We start from the raw sequence: 15,213 nt of genomic DNA, 5'->3' as shown, positions 1-15,213 counted from the left end.
AAAAAAAAAAAAAAATCAAACGTTAAAAGTTTGGTGATTGTATTTTATTCTTAATTTCCAAGTTTTCCTTAAAAGATATTCCTTAGACAAAAAAGTGTAGGCTGCCCGGGATTGGAACCCCTTTCAGTATACTGCAGGCCAATCTAGGGCAGATGGGGGTGGTGTAACACTGCTCTGCCTTCCTTTGGACTACTGCTCTGCACACCGTATTCTCTCTTTTATATGTGCCATGTTTTTGACTCAAAAAGAGCTGAAGGCAGTTTAATATCACAGAAGCTGCTCTGTTCTGCACGTGTGTGTGTATTGACCAAGAAGATTCTAGAAGGGGATGTTTTCCCCGAATTCTCCCATTGCTGCCAGACTTCCCAATCTCCTCAGTGATCTCCTTTCCACCCTTTCCCCTCACTCCCTCCAACACGATCCAAGATAGATTCTGCGTAAGAATTTTATGATCGTATTAACATTGTTTCGTACTATTTTCCAAACTTGAGAGATAATTTAGGAGTGCAGATACCATGTATATTAGGTATCTTTCACTGCAGTCACTTCTTTCACTGAGGAACTTTTGTCTCAAGGAGAAACCAGCAATGAAACCAGAAGTGAAATACAAAGACCCTTCCAGACAAAACAGATATACAAATGTTTCAAATTTCTTTTGAGCAAGTTTTTTTTGAAAGGCTGTCTTTTGGATGTAGTTGGTTTACATGTTCGTGGACTAAATGTGTCAAATTTTAGTGAAGGAAAGAGAAAATGAACAGAAAGAATGACAGTGGAGAAGTACCTCTTACTGGATTCAATTGTCTTTGTACCCCACCAGAAGGTCACTTCCATTAGAAATTAGTATTTGCCCAGGCAAATGTTACGTTATGAGAGGTAGGTTTTTATGCAGGCTTCTCTTCTTGAAATGTAATTATCCTTAGGAACAATTCTTGAGGTGCTCTGGGTGTTTCTCCGCTCCCAACTTCTTTCCCAGCATATATTTATTCAGTATGTTCAATGACTTATACAACTTTCAAATACATGCTCTGAAAGTTGGAATGTTTATACCTTGCAGTTGCAGATACTTTATCTTTCAAATCGCTCTCATGTATATAAATACAAGTCTACCTGGGAATCCAAATGTAGTAAAATACACTTAATTGAAAATGAATCTGACTTTTCATTTGGTGGTTAGCATTTCCCCTTTATTCCTGGCAAGTTTTTTTCTTCTTTATTTTCTTTCTCTCATTGCACATGTTGATCCTTTTGAAAAATGAATGTTTGCCAAATCTAGTCTGAGTTGGAAGGGAAGGTGGGGGGAGGGTGGATACTAAAACTTCTGACCAGAAATATTGGCAACTGATTTCCAACGTAGAGGTGGGCTATAGGCCTGGTTAAGCAGTTTAAATTACAATGGCACTGATATTATAAATCATGCTTTGGGAAAATGAGTTTTTGAGGCTTGTGACACCTAGACTCATTTTTATTTTTCACTTGTACCTTAAGAAAAAAAAGTTAGCACGTGTGGAAGATAATAAACGTCGTTTCTTCCTCTAGTATGGCCAATTTTTACTTGTAACATTATGCTGTACTCTAGAGACATGAAGCATATTCAGAACCTTGATAATTTATTTAAAAATGTAGAGAAAAACTGTAGTAGGCTTTAGTTGGGATTGGTTTTATAAATGCAGAGAAAAAGGTTTTTGTTTTTGGTGTGTTTTTTTTTTTTTTTTTTTTTGTCTCAAAGCGCTTGATTTGAATCCACAGCAATGACCAAAAAATTCTTAGTTTGGTTTGGATATGAAACAACAACTTGAATTTTAGTGGCTTAAGCCATTTCTTATTGAAATGTGTTCCTTCACTTACTAACAGCCTGCACTGTTGCTATTCCTGTGGTATCTCTTTTATAGAGGGGTGCCGTGTATGTGAGCACTGGGTCTGCCACTGTGCAGCCTACATGACTGCTGATGAAGAGGCTTCGGTAGGGAAAATATGAAACAGCATTATCAAGTTTTAGGGCAGTGAGTCTGTATAAGAAGATGAGGCACACAATAAGATTCTATAAGCCCTTTCAGTATCTTGCCTCCACCAATAAACTGAAGACTTGTGAAAAATCTGGCTTTGCTTTGGACACTCAGAGGAAATATTTAAAAAGAAATTAAACAAAAAACCAGGCGCCTTTAGGTAGAGTAAAGAAAAACATTAAAATTTCATAATAGTTCTAGAATTTGTTCGATAAATCTACACTGGTATCAGAATAATATCCCAGACAATGAAAGCACTGTGAGCCCTAAGGTTAAGTGAGAGCTTGTAAGGAAAGTTATAGCTGCACAAAAACATTGTAGACTTCCAAATTTTAAAGGCATTAAACATTAAGGATAAACACATACTTTGCTCATTTCCTTGGATTAAGTATGGTATTTTAGAAAGGTGTGCACTTTCCCCATTATACCCATCAAATTTTAAAAATGCAAATTTCAATCTGCTTGTAGTCATAGTGAATATTTGACTTATGTTTATTTGCACGGGTTAAAACAAACCAAAGTACCGAGTATAACTTATGGGAAAAATCTAATTTGTAAGTCTGTTTACATTTCAACTGAAGTGACTTAAAAGCGAAGAATCATGACACTATCTTAGGGCATTTGTCTTTCAACCGTAACTGACTTAAGAGAAATATAAATATATTTTTCTGTTTAAAATTTTTGTATTTAAAGATCATTAAAGCTGGGCTATCTCATCACCATTATTAAATTACTCTAACTACTGCTTTGGGAGCTAGAATATATTTACTGGTGATTACTTCTCTACTGTATTTTATTCTAAAAAGATCTGGCTGTCATTAAGAAACAACAAATCCACCTCCCTTTACAACTCTTCCTTTTATTTTTTAAGAAGTAAATTTTAATAACTCATAAAAGCTGGAAATAACCCCAAATATAGAACTGAGATGTATGCTAATTTAGCCACAACCTGAGACTTAATATAGAAGTGTATTAAATGTGTACTATGAAAAGAAAGATCTAAAAGAGTACTCTGTAAAACTGGTGGCAAAATTTTCAGTGTGCTGCTTGCAAACTGGCTCCCCCCCCCCAGGACTTCTATGCCCCATGTATCACTGTGCTATGTTAGATGCGTCTCTATGAAATTGTGAAAATGAAGGCTTTTCTGGTAGCAAAAGGGTTAAGTTCTTTTTGCTTTACCAGTTTCAAATTACAATGAGAAGCCTCTTCTTTCCCAGCAGGGTTGTGCTTACATTACTCTTTAGATCTCCCTTGAAGAGGGCTGGTATATTTGTGCCTGCTGGAGGTGGAATTAACAGTTAGAAGGAGAAAGGGATTGAATGGACTTACAGGAAGGTTTTCAAGTAAATTCAGGGAAACACATTTACTTGAATAGTACAACCTTGAGTCTTATTTTACACTAAGACGACACAAAAGATGTTAAAGTTATCACCAAGCTGCCGGACAAATATAAATTCCAACACCAAGGTGCAGATCAGCATAGATCTGTGATTCAGAAATCAGCATTTGTCTTGGAAAGAGCTCAAGGGTTGAGAAGAACTCAAGAGCAAGTGAAGATAACTTTGGGAACTACAGTTTATCAGAAGATCAACTTTCCTTGATTCAAATACCAAAGGCCTGATTACCATAAATTCATATAGGAATGCATAGGTCATCCGATCAAATAATATTAGCCGTCTTCTGTTACATCAATGCAGCAAAAACTCTTAACAACTGTGGATAATTGGAAACCCAAGTTTCAGCTTTCTTAGAAATAACTACTCTTGACATATTCCAAAATATTTGAAATAGGACAGGAGAATCAGTGAGGGTGTTCAGAAATGTCACTGTCATGAAGAATAGGTAAATTTGTTTTTTCAGCTACTGGGAAAGCGTACCTCCTAGGAACTTAGATTTTTTTTTTTTTTTTAAGAGGACAAGAAGGACTAAAAATATCAACTTTTGCTTTTGGACAAAAATGCATCTGACTGTATTTCTACTTAGGAGTATTGTGGGTTTCCTCTGGAGCTGCTGGGTTCTAGTGGGTTATGCAAAAGGAGGTTTGGGAGACAATCATGTTCACTCCAGTTTTATTTATAGAAGACTACGGAACCACGAAAGACGGGAAATACAGAGGGAAATTCTCTCTATCTTGGGTTTGCCTCATAGACCCAGACCATTTTCACCTGGAAAACAAGCTTCCTCTGCACCTCTCTTTATGCTGGACCTATACAATGCTATGGCCAATGAAGAAAATCCCGAAGAGTCGGAATACTCGGTGAGGGCTTCCCTGGCAGGAGAGACCAGAGGAGCAAGAAAAGGATACCCAGCCTCTCCCAATGGGTACCCTCGCCGCATACAGTTATCTCGAACGACTCCTCTGACCACCCAGAGCCCACCTCTAGCCAGCCTACATGATACCAACTTTCTGAATGATGCTGACATGGTCATGAGCTTTGTCAATTTAGGTACGTTGTTCTTTTATTTGTTAAACTATGTTATTACTAAATGGAAGTTTTTCTGATAGTAAAGTAGCTGCCTGGTAGGTGGTCGTGTTTATATAAAGTCATTTTCTATAACTCTCTTCTCCAGCTTCTGTTTCCTTTCTTTCATTGATACAATGTAAGATTTTGCTTTAGGCAACAAAGTCATACACACACATACATGTATTTAATTTTTTAAATATGAAAGCTAAAATTAAACACTTATGGTTGGGGAGATTTGGGTCCTTTTAGATCTTGTTAAAATTTCAGTTTTGCTTTAATGTCTGAATAAACAGGCAATAGTCTACAAAAAAGGAAAATTTATGAGGATAGCTGTGCTATGGGCAAAAAAATAACAATACAAATAAAAAAGAAACAAGCATTTGCAGACTGAAAACTAAAGTGACTTTCTGAAACGTTTTTTTGTTAGGAATTTAACAAACATGTAAGTATACATTTAGATGCCACCTAAAAACTCTCATCTGGGCGAGTCAGCTACTGTGAAAATATCAATGTGTGATCAAATAATACTGTAAAAGATTACTATCAGAGATTTTCAGGGAGAGACTCTGAAACTCTGTGAAAAATATTTTGGAAAAGAAGCTTCAAACTAACATTTCTTAACTTCTTAATGATGAAACGATATCATACCCATTTGATTGTTTCCAGAAGCAAGAGAAATATAAAGCATGTTATGACGGTCTTTACTTATGCAAAATTTTCCTTTTCCTGTAAGATAAAAAATGAATTGAAAAGTTCTTTGATTAGCAGCATTATTAGAGAATAATTTTTTAAAATTCTGTTTTACTCAATGCTGGTACTTTCATGGTAGTTTTAAAATATTGACAATATCAAATGGTAAATTAGTGCCCAATATTTCATCTCTTAAAAAATATTAAGGAGTTACCAATTTAAAGTGATTTCACAAGGGCTGTGTTTTTAAAAAATGTTTTAGTAGAGGCTAAAGATGAAAATTCACTATCTCCAGACATTCAAAAAGTAACATAGTATGTAGTTAGTTTTGAAGACAAAATTTTATGTACAAATTTAATCAACTCGAAAGAATTAGAAACATTTTAATGTAAGAACATCCAAAACTTTGTTTGAAAACTGCAATCTGCTTTGACTTAAAATTGACATGTTTTATTATACTTAATTAAAAACTTCCTTATATAATATCTCAAAGAAAATAGTCTTTGAAAAGTCAGATACATGAATGCTTTTATGAGACATGTTGCTTAATATGCTCTGCTCATTTGCTCTTAGCAATCCTAGCATGAAGGATAAGGTGCTTAATAAATCATGTTTCATGTTGCTAGAGACAAAGCTCTCATTATTAAGTTTTAGTGAGTCATCATTGGTTGCCCTAATCAGGTGTCCTGGAGGCTTTTTCTTCTACATATAATTAACAGGTTTCATTTGGAATTTTCAAGCCATTAAAATATGGCTTAATTCTAAATTAGTTTGATTGCTTTTTCCTGGTATAAGTGGTATGCAGTGTGGCTCATGGCATATTTTAGTTTGTTGTAATTTTTAAAGCGTTATTCAATAATTTGAAGGACTTTTAGCATTCTAATAGAAGAGTCTCAATGTGGCAGGATTTACATATGCATAAAATAGATCACTGAAAAAATTAGTTCAGGTCACCTAAAATCTGACAGGGCAGAATGTGTTATGCACTTTAAAAAACAATAGCTCAGTCATGAATCTGTTCTAAAATATATATTTTATTGAAGTCAAATATTTTGGTCATTCACAGAAGAAATGTATTTGTTTTAGAAAGGAAGTATGATTTTTGAATCTGTGTGCCATTCCTTTTTATACATTTACATAGAATAAGAAAGCCAAAAACAATAATAAACAGTTTTATTCAGTGACTTCTAGGACCGTTTTTATCATTAAAGAATACTTATATTTTTAAATCAATGAAATTTTGGTTGTATTGTTTGGATTATACCAATAAAGCAGTTTACTAACTGTATCATGAAACACAATTATTCATTTTACTGTAGAGAAACAATATCAGATATAAGCTTCAGAAGATACTAATTTTTATCATGCTTGAATAGTGATTTATCCTCAATAATGAATTGTATTTTTTTACTTTATTTAATAATTCCAAACTAAATGTCTCATGTGAAATTACTGAAAAATGGATTCTGATACTGAGTTTTTCCTAGTAGTCTCTGAGGAAAATTGAACCACAATTCTATTTTATCCTTAGACCGTGCCTTCTAATATAACCAAAGCTAGCAACCAATCACTACTTAGTAAAAGGCTTTAACTTCTGTATTTCTTCCATAATAAAATAGGTCAAAGCAGACTTAGAAAAGGTAAAAGTGTAATATCATGATTAACTGCACTAAGAATTTCAGTGGTTCTTAGTGTAACATTCATTAACAAATAGTATTATTTTATGTTCTTATAAGACTCAGGCGGATTTCATTTATTTATTTTAGTATCTTAGAAGATATGCATATAGTAGGGACTAAGGGCAAATGATCAAATTAGTAATAGGCAAGGGATTTGTATTGAGGGAGTCACATGGATATTTAAATATGTGAAAAGAATCTGTTGACAGTTCCTATAATAAGCTGAATTACATTAAAAGGATGTAATAGCATCCTTTATATTAATGCAAATATGTGTCATTTTCAAGTCAAGTGATGGGTTTTCTATACATATCTTGTCATTCAGAAAGACATTTTTTCTAACATTAGTTTTGCTCATCAAGAAAATTAAATTAATTTAAACTCGGAATCATTTAATAAAATATCTATTTTAAAACATTTCAGACGAGATTAATTTTTTTGTTCATAAATGAAAAATAGATGAGAATTTCCTAAAAGAAAAAATAAAATGTGAATAAATTGCCTTCAGGCCAATGTAAACAACTAAACACGAAAACAAACACCTTATTTTGACCCTTAAGTTGTTTTAGTGATTTGTGCACTTTGAAGAGACAAATATTAATTATTGTGTGAAGAGAACCTTTCCACTCTATTGGATTCATTATTTTAGGTCAATTTTTGTCACTCTCCTAGCATCCGGCTTTTTACAGGTTGACTCTCCTGCTTTGTCCCTGTGACTGTTGACCATCCCAGGCGTCTTTGCTCAGTCAATACCATGTTATTTTGTTGAGAACAAAAATATCTTTCTGGTAAATCTTTTCTTTTTTGACCATCTTTTTAAAAATGTTAAGGGTTAGTTTATATATCAGATATCTATGCAAATAAAAGGGAAGGCTAGGGAACTTGCTTGCAATTTTGAAGTAAATCTGTTTACATTAAGATAAACACGTAGTGTATCTCTAAGATCTTTTAGTTAGAAAGCAATTTTGTTTGATTACTTGGCGATAGTACAATTAAAATGATACAACATTGTAGATGTTTTAGAGGAAAGTACAAAAAACAGTGAACACAGGAAATTTGCTTTCATAGTATTCCCTGTCTACATGTATTTCTCTGAAAAAGGTGAACTTTGGGGTTTTTTTTAGTGGTTTCTGATCAGTTGGCTTGGAGTCAAAAACTTCTTAGATATATTTCAAGAACATGTATTAATTCTAAAACATGAAAGTACATGAACGTGTGCTTAGATTTTTTTCATATTTTATAACATATTTAGCATGTTAAGATATGAAATAGAAAAAAAGTACTTTCAAGACTTTAAATTAAACCCTTCTCCCCTTACTTCCCCAAATCATTAAACTCTCCTGGTACTGGAAGAAAAAAATGCTTATGTTCTCGGTTGACAGGTTTGAAAGACATCATTGATATTTATTGTTGCTTTTGGCTGACTCAAGTGCCCAGTGGAGAGGAATTTATACACAGATCTACCTAAAGATGCCTATCTGTGTAGTCTCTCCAACAGGGTTATTAACACTTGTGTAACATAAACTTACCTATAAACACATGCAAGATTTTTGGGGGAGGGCAGTGATGGGAAGGGAGACAAGATGATCTAAAACCTTTACAGTACATATTCATGGATATGTCTGGAATAACAAATGCTAATATTGGGTGAAACAATAATTCTTTAACACCTGTAACTTTTGAAGGAAAAAAAAAAGTTGCTGAGGGTGGAAATCTTTTTATTCTCTTCTTCAACAACCCTTGGCATTCATGAATGTGACCCAAGGGGTTCTTGTTCTTTAAAGCCGCATTACTGTCAAACGATGGGCATGGCTGCTGCGGTAGGTATAATTGTATAGTTTAATTGAAAGCTTTTTGCTCATCTTAATGGTCATTCACCAATAACCAGCTGTAAAAGTTTACTCAGAAGTAAGGGCTGGAACTGTGAAGGTATGATAACAAACTCAGTAGGCTTGGGGCTGCCTCACCCACCACCAGTTCCCTCCTTTCATTCTTCCATTTTTTCATTATTGCCTCTCTCTCCCACCCCCTCCCTCACTTTATTTGGCCTTTCCTCTTTAGTTCGATGGTCTCTCTACCTCCAGGCTTTCTTGGCACCCTTCTCCTTACTGCCCCCAACCCCTTCCTGGGGTCTGCCTTTGGTCCTTGTTTCTTCATAGCTGGAGGCTGAGATTAGCTGAAAATCAATTAGTTACAGCTTGATCATTTAGGTACAGTCTCCTGTTTCTCTGGAGTTGAGAAGGAAAAGGTTATGATGTGCCAATTGCAGCCTCCACCCATCAGGAGAAAAGCTCCCCAGGGCATCAGAACTTCTCTGGCGGTTGCCATCCCCTGGAATTGTTTCTCCATCATCCCATTCTTCTTTGCCTCCTCACCTCTCCCTGAGGATCCCATTGACAGAACTTAATTGTTTTTTGCCTTCCCTGTTTTATTACATAATTAAAATTTAAAAGGGGGAAATTTAAGGGAGAGTAAGAAAAAAGAACTGCAACATTGAACAAAAATCACACTAAGAAAAAATGCAATTCTCAGTTAGTTGATAAAATGCTTTGGCTTACGTTATTTTTGTTTCACACTCATGTCACATCTGTGAAGAGATTATTTCCTTTTTTTTAAGTTGAGAAGAGAGGATGAGAGAGGATGAGAAGATGAAAAGCAGAGAGCAATGTGGATGAGACAGAGAAAGAAATCAAATATATTTTTCAAAAAAGCCCTCAGAAGAAAGCAAATGAATGAAATGAGCCATCAGAGGCCGGTCTGTGGGCGTGCAGGTGGATTATGTGTTGGGAAACCCTCAGTCTACCTCATACGGACACAGCAGCTCCGGGGGAAACCCTTTCATCCTTCCACACTAAAATACCAAAGTGGGGGATAGGGAGGGGGGCTCTGTGTGTGTGTGAGTGTGTATGTACAAGGAGCGTACAGACAGGCTACTCACATTTACAGTCATAAATAATGTAGAGGCTCAGCTTGAAAAAACCACAGGTTAAAGGAAGAGGCTTCCCTGACGCACAGAGAGGGGCTGAGATCAGAGGAGCCACTGAAAGGGTTGGAGCCAAACAATGAATCCCTTGTTCTAAGTCATATTTATGAGTGCTTCTTTGCACCTTAAGTTCATATTTTATTGGCTGGGCTGTGGGGTTTCCCCATTTGCTCATCTCTTAAAATAATACCTTTGGCTGAGATATCCTTTAAAATGCACCAGTCAGCCCTGACAAATGGCTCATTTATTTGGGGAAAAGGGGATCGGTTATGATTTTTGATGTCAGATTGGGAACGTGTAAGATCCAGTTGTAGATCTTAAAGTTGTGACAGTGAGATAAAAATAATAGCTGAGGTATTTACCTGCCTTTCTCAGGGACGTCTGTAAGAGTCCTTGTAATCAGGTAGTCACCCCCCCTTGTAAGAGTCTTGTCTAATGATCGCAGTAAAATTATAACCTAAGAAAGCGGAAACAAAATCTATTAAAGTGTGCAGTGTTTAAAATGAAGGAAAAAAAGCCACCTCTGATTAGTCAGAAGGATCGCTAGTGGTTTTGGGAGAAAGGAAAATGACAACAACCCTCCATAACCAAGGAGAGGAAGGCAGTAGTTGCGTAAACATTACATAAAACATAAAAACCCAAGACCTTGTATGATTTCAAATAATTTGATCGGTATAGAGACTAAAGTAGGATATGTGCTATTTTGTAATTTCTAAGACGGTGAAGATCCCTGTCTTCGTGATGATGTGGCCTTTCATTTTTCTTTCTGTAAGCAGCCAAGTATTGGTGCTTGCAGTAGAAGAAACAACGCTGTATTTTAGAAACAAGTGAATCTAATTAAATTGTCTCTTAGACACTGTGTTTACTTCACTTCTTTCCGGAAGTAAATAACTTTTGTTGTTCTTATTGTTTACCAGCTCTCCTGGAGTTGTTAGGAATAAAGAAAATAGTTTGAGAAAGTCAAGGTAAACAGATGTAAGCCTCATTTAGATTCTATCCAGAACTAAGAGGTCAAAATCAAAAAATGTATTACCATGTACAAACCCCTGCAGCTATTCTGACACTGTATGATATGAGAAATTCAATTTTATTTGCTTTGCATAGATTTTCTGCCCCTACCATAGCTTTGTGATTAGCCTTCCTCTGTAGGAGACCCTGTTACTGCCAGTCTTCAGTCCATGGTGTATTACTGCTCAGGTGGCTTTCAGGTTTAATTACAGATTAAACCTGATTGTGCTCCTTTCCGTGTTTCCACCGTAGAAGGAGAATAGCCTAGAAGAAGCCAGAATGCCTGGATGGGAATCCCATATTCTACGCTTTCTAGCAGTGTGACCTCGGGCAAGTTACTTAAATTCTCTCTGTGCCCCTGGTTCCTTATCTAAACAATGCCAATAATAACCATGCCTTCCTCGTTGGGTGTGGAGAGGATGAAATAAGTGAATATGCTTATAATTTTAAGAAGAGCAGTTGGGACATAGCTGAGCCCGCAGTAAGCAGAGTGTTACTGTTACTAGCATTGCCCTTATCCAAAGCCTGTGCAGCATCTGCAAGACTGGCTACCAAGTTTGTGGAGCCCGGTGCAAAATAAAATGTGGGGCCTCTGGTTCTACCGTTATCAAGAATTCGAACCTTGTGGAAGCAGAGTATAAGCTCAAGCATGAGGTCCGTCCGAGTGCGGGGCCTGTGCAACTGCACAGGTCACACGCCAGAGCAGCCAGCCCTGCATATTTGATTACATGTCGTGACGGCAGGAACCATGCCCTATTTGTCCTTTTTTGATCCGCAGGAGTGTATCAGCGTCCCAGAAGGAAAGAGACAGCATGTACGAACTGAATCATCCGAGGACAGCTTACCTAATGTTGTAATGTTTGTCATGTTGTGGGCAGAGCTTTCTGGCAAAACAGGGCATAAGGCAGCACCCAGAACAGCAGAGGAGACTTCCTTCAGTACTTCTGGGCCGGGAGCAGAAACAGTTACCAGAAAACTCAGAGGATGGGGCGCCTGGGTGGCACAGCAGTTAAGCATCTGCCTTCGGCTCAGGGCGTGATCCCGGCGTTATGGGATCGAGCCCCCACATCAGGCTCCTCCGCTATGAGCCTGCTTCTTCCTCTCCCACTCCCCCTGCTTGTGTTCCCTCTCTCGCTGGCTGTCTCTATCTCTGTCAAATAATAAATAAAATCTTTAAAAAAAAAAAAAAAGAAAACTCAGAGGAGAGCTGTGTGGGGAAGGTATCCTGACAGGAACTGTGGCCTTTGTGGGAGAGATGCCATGTAGCCAACCCCTAAATACTCAGCAGGGAGGGAAACCAAGGACTAAATACTCAGCCCCTACTTTTCTGCCATGTTCCCTTCGGTACCAAAAGCCACAGGGAACCTACCGGTGGAGCTGATGAAAGTCAGCTTCCCCGTGCGGAGAGCAGAGGAGAGAAATGTGGAAGTGGATCTTGAGGCACAAACGGAAGACATTTGGCACAAATGGGTAAATGAGTATTAGGCGTTTAGTCAACGGAAGTTCCGGAAGTACTTCAATTTCAGTGCAAGTTAATTATGTCTGTGTGTGGATATATATGTACGCACCTATGTTAACCTTTGTCGTACTAATTTATTATAAAATTCAAGAGATAATCATGATTTAGTGTGGGAGTTATTAACTTCACAAGTTGGTGAAGTGGCAAAAGCATGACGTGTTGAAAAAATTCTTAAATTGTATATGGGTAAGTAATTTCATGTGACATATTAAAGCTATTTTAGAGCACACTGAAATTAGAAACAAAACCCAAAAATCCCGGGAGAAGCAGCACTGCAAGATCCCACGACAAACAGTGGGCTACCATTGCCAACCAGAAAACTCAGTGTAGAAAGCATTCCCACATGCAAATATGCAGAGCCAATACCAAGAGCAGTCTCTTTTTTCAGTCCTTAGGTCTGCTTGTTCTCAGTCCTACATCTTTCTTCCTGAAATGACCCAGGACTGTGTGTTAAAGCGTTTTGAATTCTGAGTGGAATCAGACGTTCTCCTCCACGGTTAATGTGGCAGGCAGAAATGATGTGAGGGTGAGGCAAATTGGGATTACTGTTGGCCTTTGCTACCCTTACTCTCCTCCTGCAGTGCTCTTGTGACTCACGGAGGCAGAATTTACTGGAGGAGCAGGTATAAGTGCTGTTTACTTGTCATAAATAACCAACCGCTAAGCCTTGAAGCCCAGAGCATGCCCCCTGCCCTTGAATCACACACAAGCGCACAGGAGAAAGGCCCCTTTCCAGTATCATCTACGTTCCCCTTCTAAGTGATCATTTTAACCCGATTTTACATCTGTAATTATCACAGGCAGCAGAAGAGAGGGTTCAACTTGGAAATTGTGTAGTTCCCTCTACAAATAACCTTGATGCAGGCACTGAGGACTTATTTAGTGGGGAAGGAGAGGTGCTATGGTCAGGTTCTTGGAATGAATGCACGGTTTTACTCTAGTTCCAGATACTACCTGTTCTATTTCCTTGTTTATTATGGGGAAAGGGAAACTGATTGCAGGCCCAAGTAATAATATACAATTAGAAAATACTTGGTTGCAAAGGCACGGCCACCCTCTAAAAGACCCTTTGAAAGAAGGAAAAAAGGAGTCGTCAATTAAATAGGCTTTATGGTTCATGTCTCACCGATGTTTTCTTTGCTTGGGGGCAAGAGGGATTATTCAGTTCTTCAACTATCTCAGGAGGGTGCAAGTGTAGGGGGTTTTGGATATCAGCTTTGCAGACAGCTGCGTATCCTTGAGCAAACTGTGTCACTTTACTAGAACGGTTTCCTCCTCCGTCAAGTGGAGATCCTAATACAGAATTGTACTGAATAAGGTAAGGTTATAGGCCTGTAAGCCTCCGTGAGAGAAGTACTCGATTCACAGCCTCGCTCCTACTACAAATGCTTCTACTAGAGTCGAACCTAGAGTGTTCTGGTGTCAGAGGGGATCGACACCAGCCCGCCAGACTTTGACAAATTCATGCCTTGCTGGAATTGCGGGACGCTATGCACATGACTTTTCCTCTATCCCAAAGAAAATGAACCCTTGAATTTCCCTGACTCTGTCTTGGAGTTGGACCGTTGATGAATTATATTCCCTCATCAGGGTGTCCTGGGAAAAAAAGGCCAGTCCTCGACAGAGCCTGTAGGTAACTGCGGGGCTTCCCTTTGAGCACCCAACGACAGCAGTTTCTGTGATGTACTGCTGAGAGGTGCTTTGGTCAGGTTCTTGGAATAAATGCATGGTTCTACTCTAGTTCCAGATATTACCTGTTCTATTTCCTTGTTTATTATGGGGAAGGGGAAATTGATTGCAGGCCCAAGTAATAATACACAATTAGAAAATACTTGGTTGCGAAGGCATGGGCACCCTCTAAAAGACCCTTTGAAAGAAGGAAAAAAGTCTTGAGGATTTTTAATGCTTATTTTCATAAGTCAGCTTGTTTTTTTAGTTTTAATTTTTTAAAAAGTTGATTTATGATGAAAATCTTGGTGAATAAACTCCTGAACTCTAAATAGAAAAGACACTCTGTTCAAATGACCACTCAATCCAGGAAATATTTGTATTGTATGTAACTCAAATCGTGTTTGAATTTATGTTTTTCTAATTTATGGCAGTTCTTATTACTATTTGTATTATTATTATAATTTTGTTTCTATTTAATACTGTTTAGCCTTAAGTATTTTGACTTTCCTGGACTGGGCTATTTTTTTTGTTTTTGTTTTCAGACGACAGTCACGTCTTTTTATTACTTTTCTTGACTTGCTTTCTGTTATAATATTTTGAAGCAGGATGGGATCTTACGGGTTTGATCTGAAAAGCTGAACAAAAGGCATACATGTTTACAGTGTCCATATTGTAAAGTCATCAATTGACTTTTGGTATTTTATAATACATTGAGTGGGAAAATATGAATTTGCTGAGTTTTTTTTTTTTTCATTATATGATAGCATGCTGAAAGATGATCTTGGCTAAATATCTCACTGTGGTGAGTAAAGTTCTCAAAATAAGATATGGATTCCAACTATATCCATATTGACCTATTCAAGTCAGCACGTAAGATTTTTCTCTTCCACACTGCTGTGTCAAAACAGTTATCATTCTGTTATCAATTACTTTGAGGAAGAATTTATCCAAATTAAGCAAACCATTATCATTCTGGTATGTGTGCGTGTGGTACATTTAAAGTATAGGACACAGTCTCATCCATATCATTTAAATTATAGTGTAGTTGTAGCAGTAGTAATTAAAGCAACGAAAACAACAACAAATATAATTTCTATGCCAGAAACTGGACTGAGTGATTTGCATACATTATGTCAATTAATTTGCATCTCCGTTGTAGGCATAAATATTTTTCTTCTCCTAGTTTTTTTTTTTT

The 15,213-nt window shown here is 37.2% G+C and overlaps 1 protein-coding gene across 1 annotated transcript in view; it reads left to right on the top strand.

The window, feature by feature from the left end:
• The first annotated feature begins 3,237 nt into the window (after nt 1–3,237).
• BMP5 (bone morphogenetic protein 5) overlaps nt 3,238–15,213 on the top strand; it is a 125,793-nt gene continuing 113,817 nt past the window's right edge. Inside the window, exon 1 of the mRNA XM_002918922.4 lies at nt 3,238–4,450. Coding sequence (XP_002918968.1) covers nt 3,961–4,450 — 490 coding nt within the window. The 5' untranslated portion in view covers nt 3,238–3,960. The remainder of the gene's footprint in view (nt 4,451–15,213) is intronic.

The sequence above is a fragment of the Ailuropoda melanoleuca genome, chromosome 19, assembly GCF_002007445.2.
Source record: "Ailuropoda melanoleuca isolate Jingjing chromosome 19, ASM200744v2, whole genome shotgun sequence".
Lineage (NCBI taxonomy): Eukaryota > Metazoa > Chordata > Mammalia > Carnivora > Ursidae > Ailuropoda > Ailuropoda melanoleuca.
The sequence above is the reverse complement of the archived record's forward strand: the minus strand, read 5'-3'. Positions and strand labels throughout refer to the sequence as shown.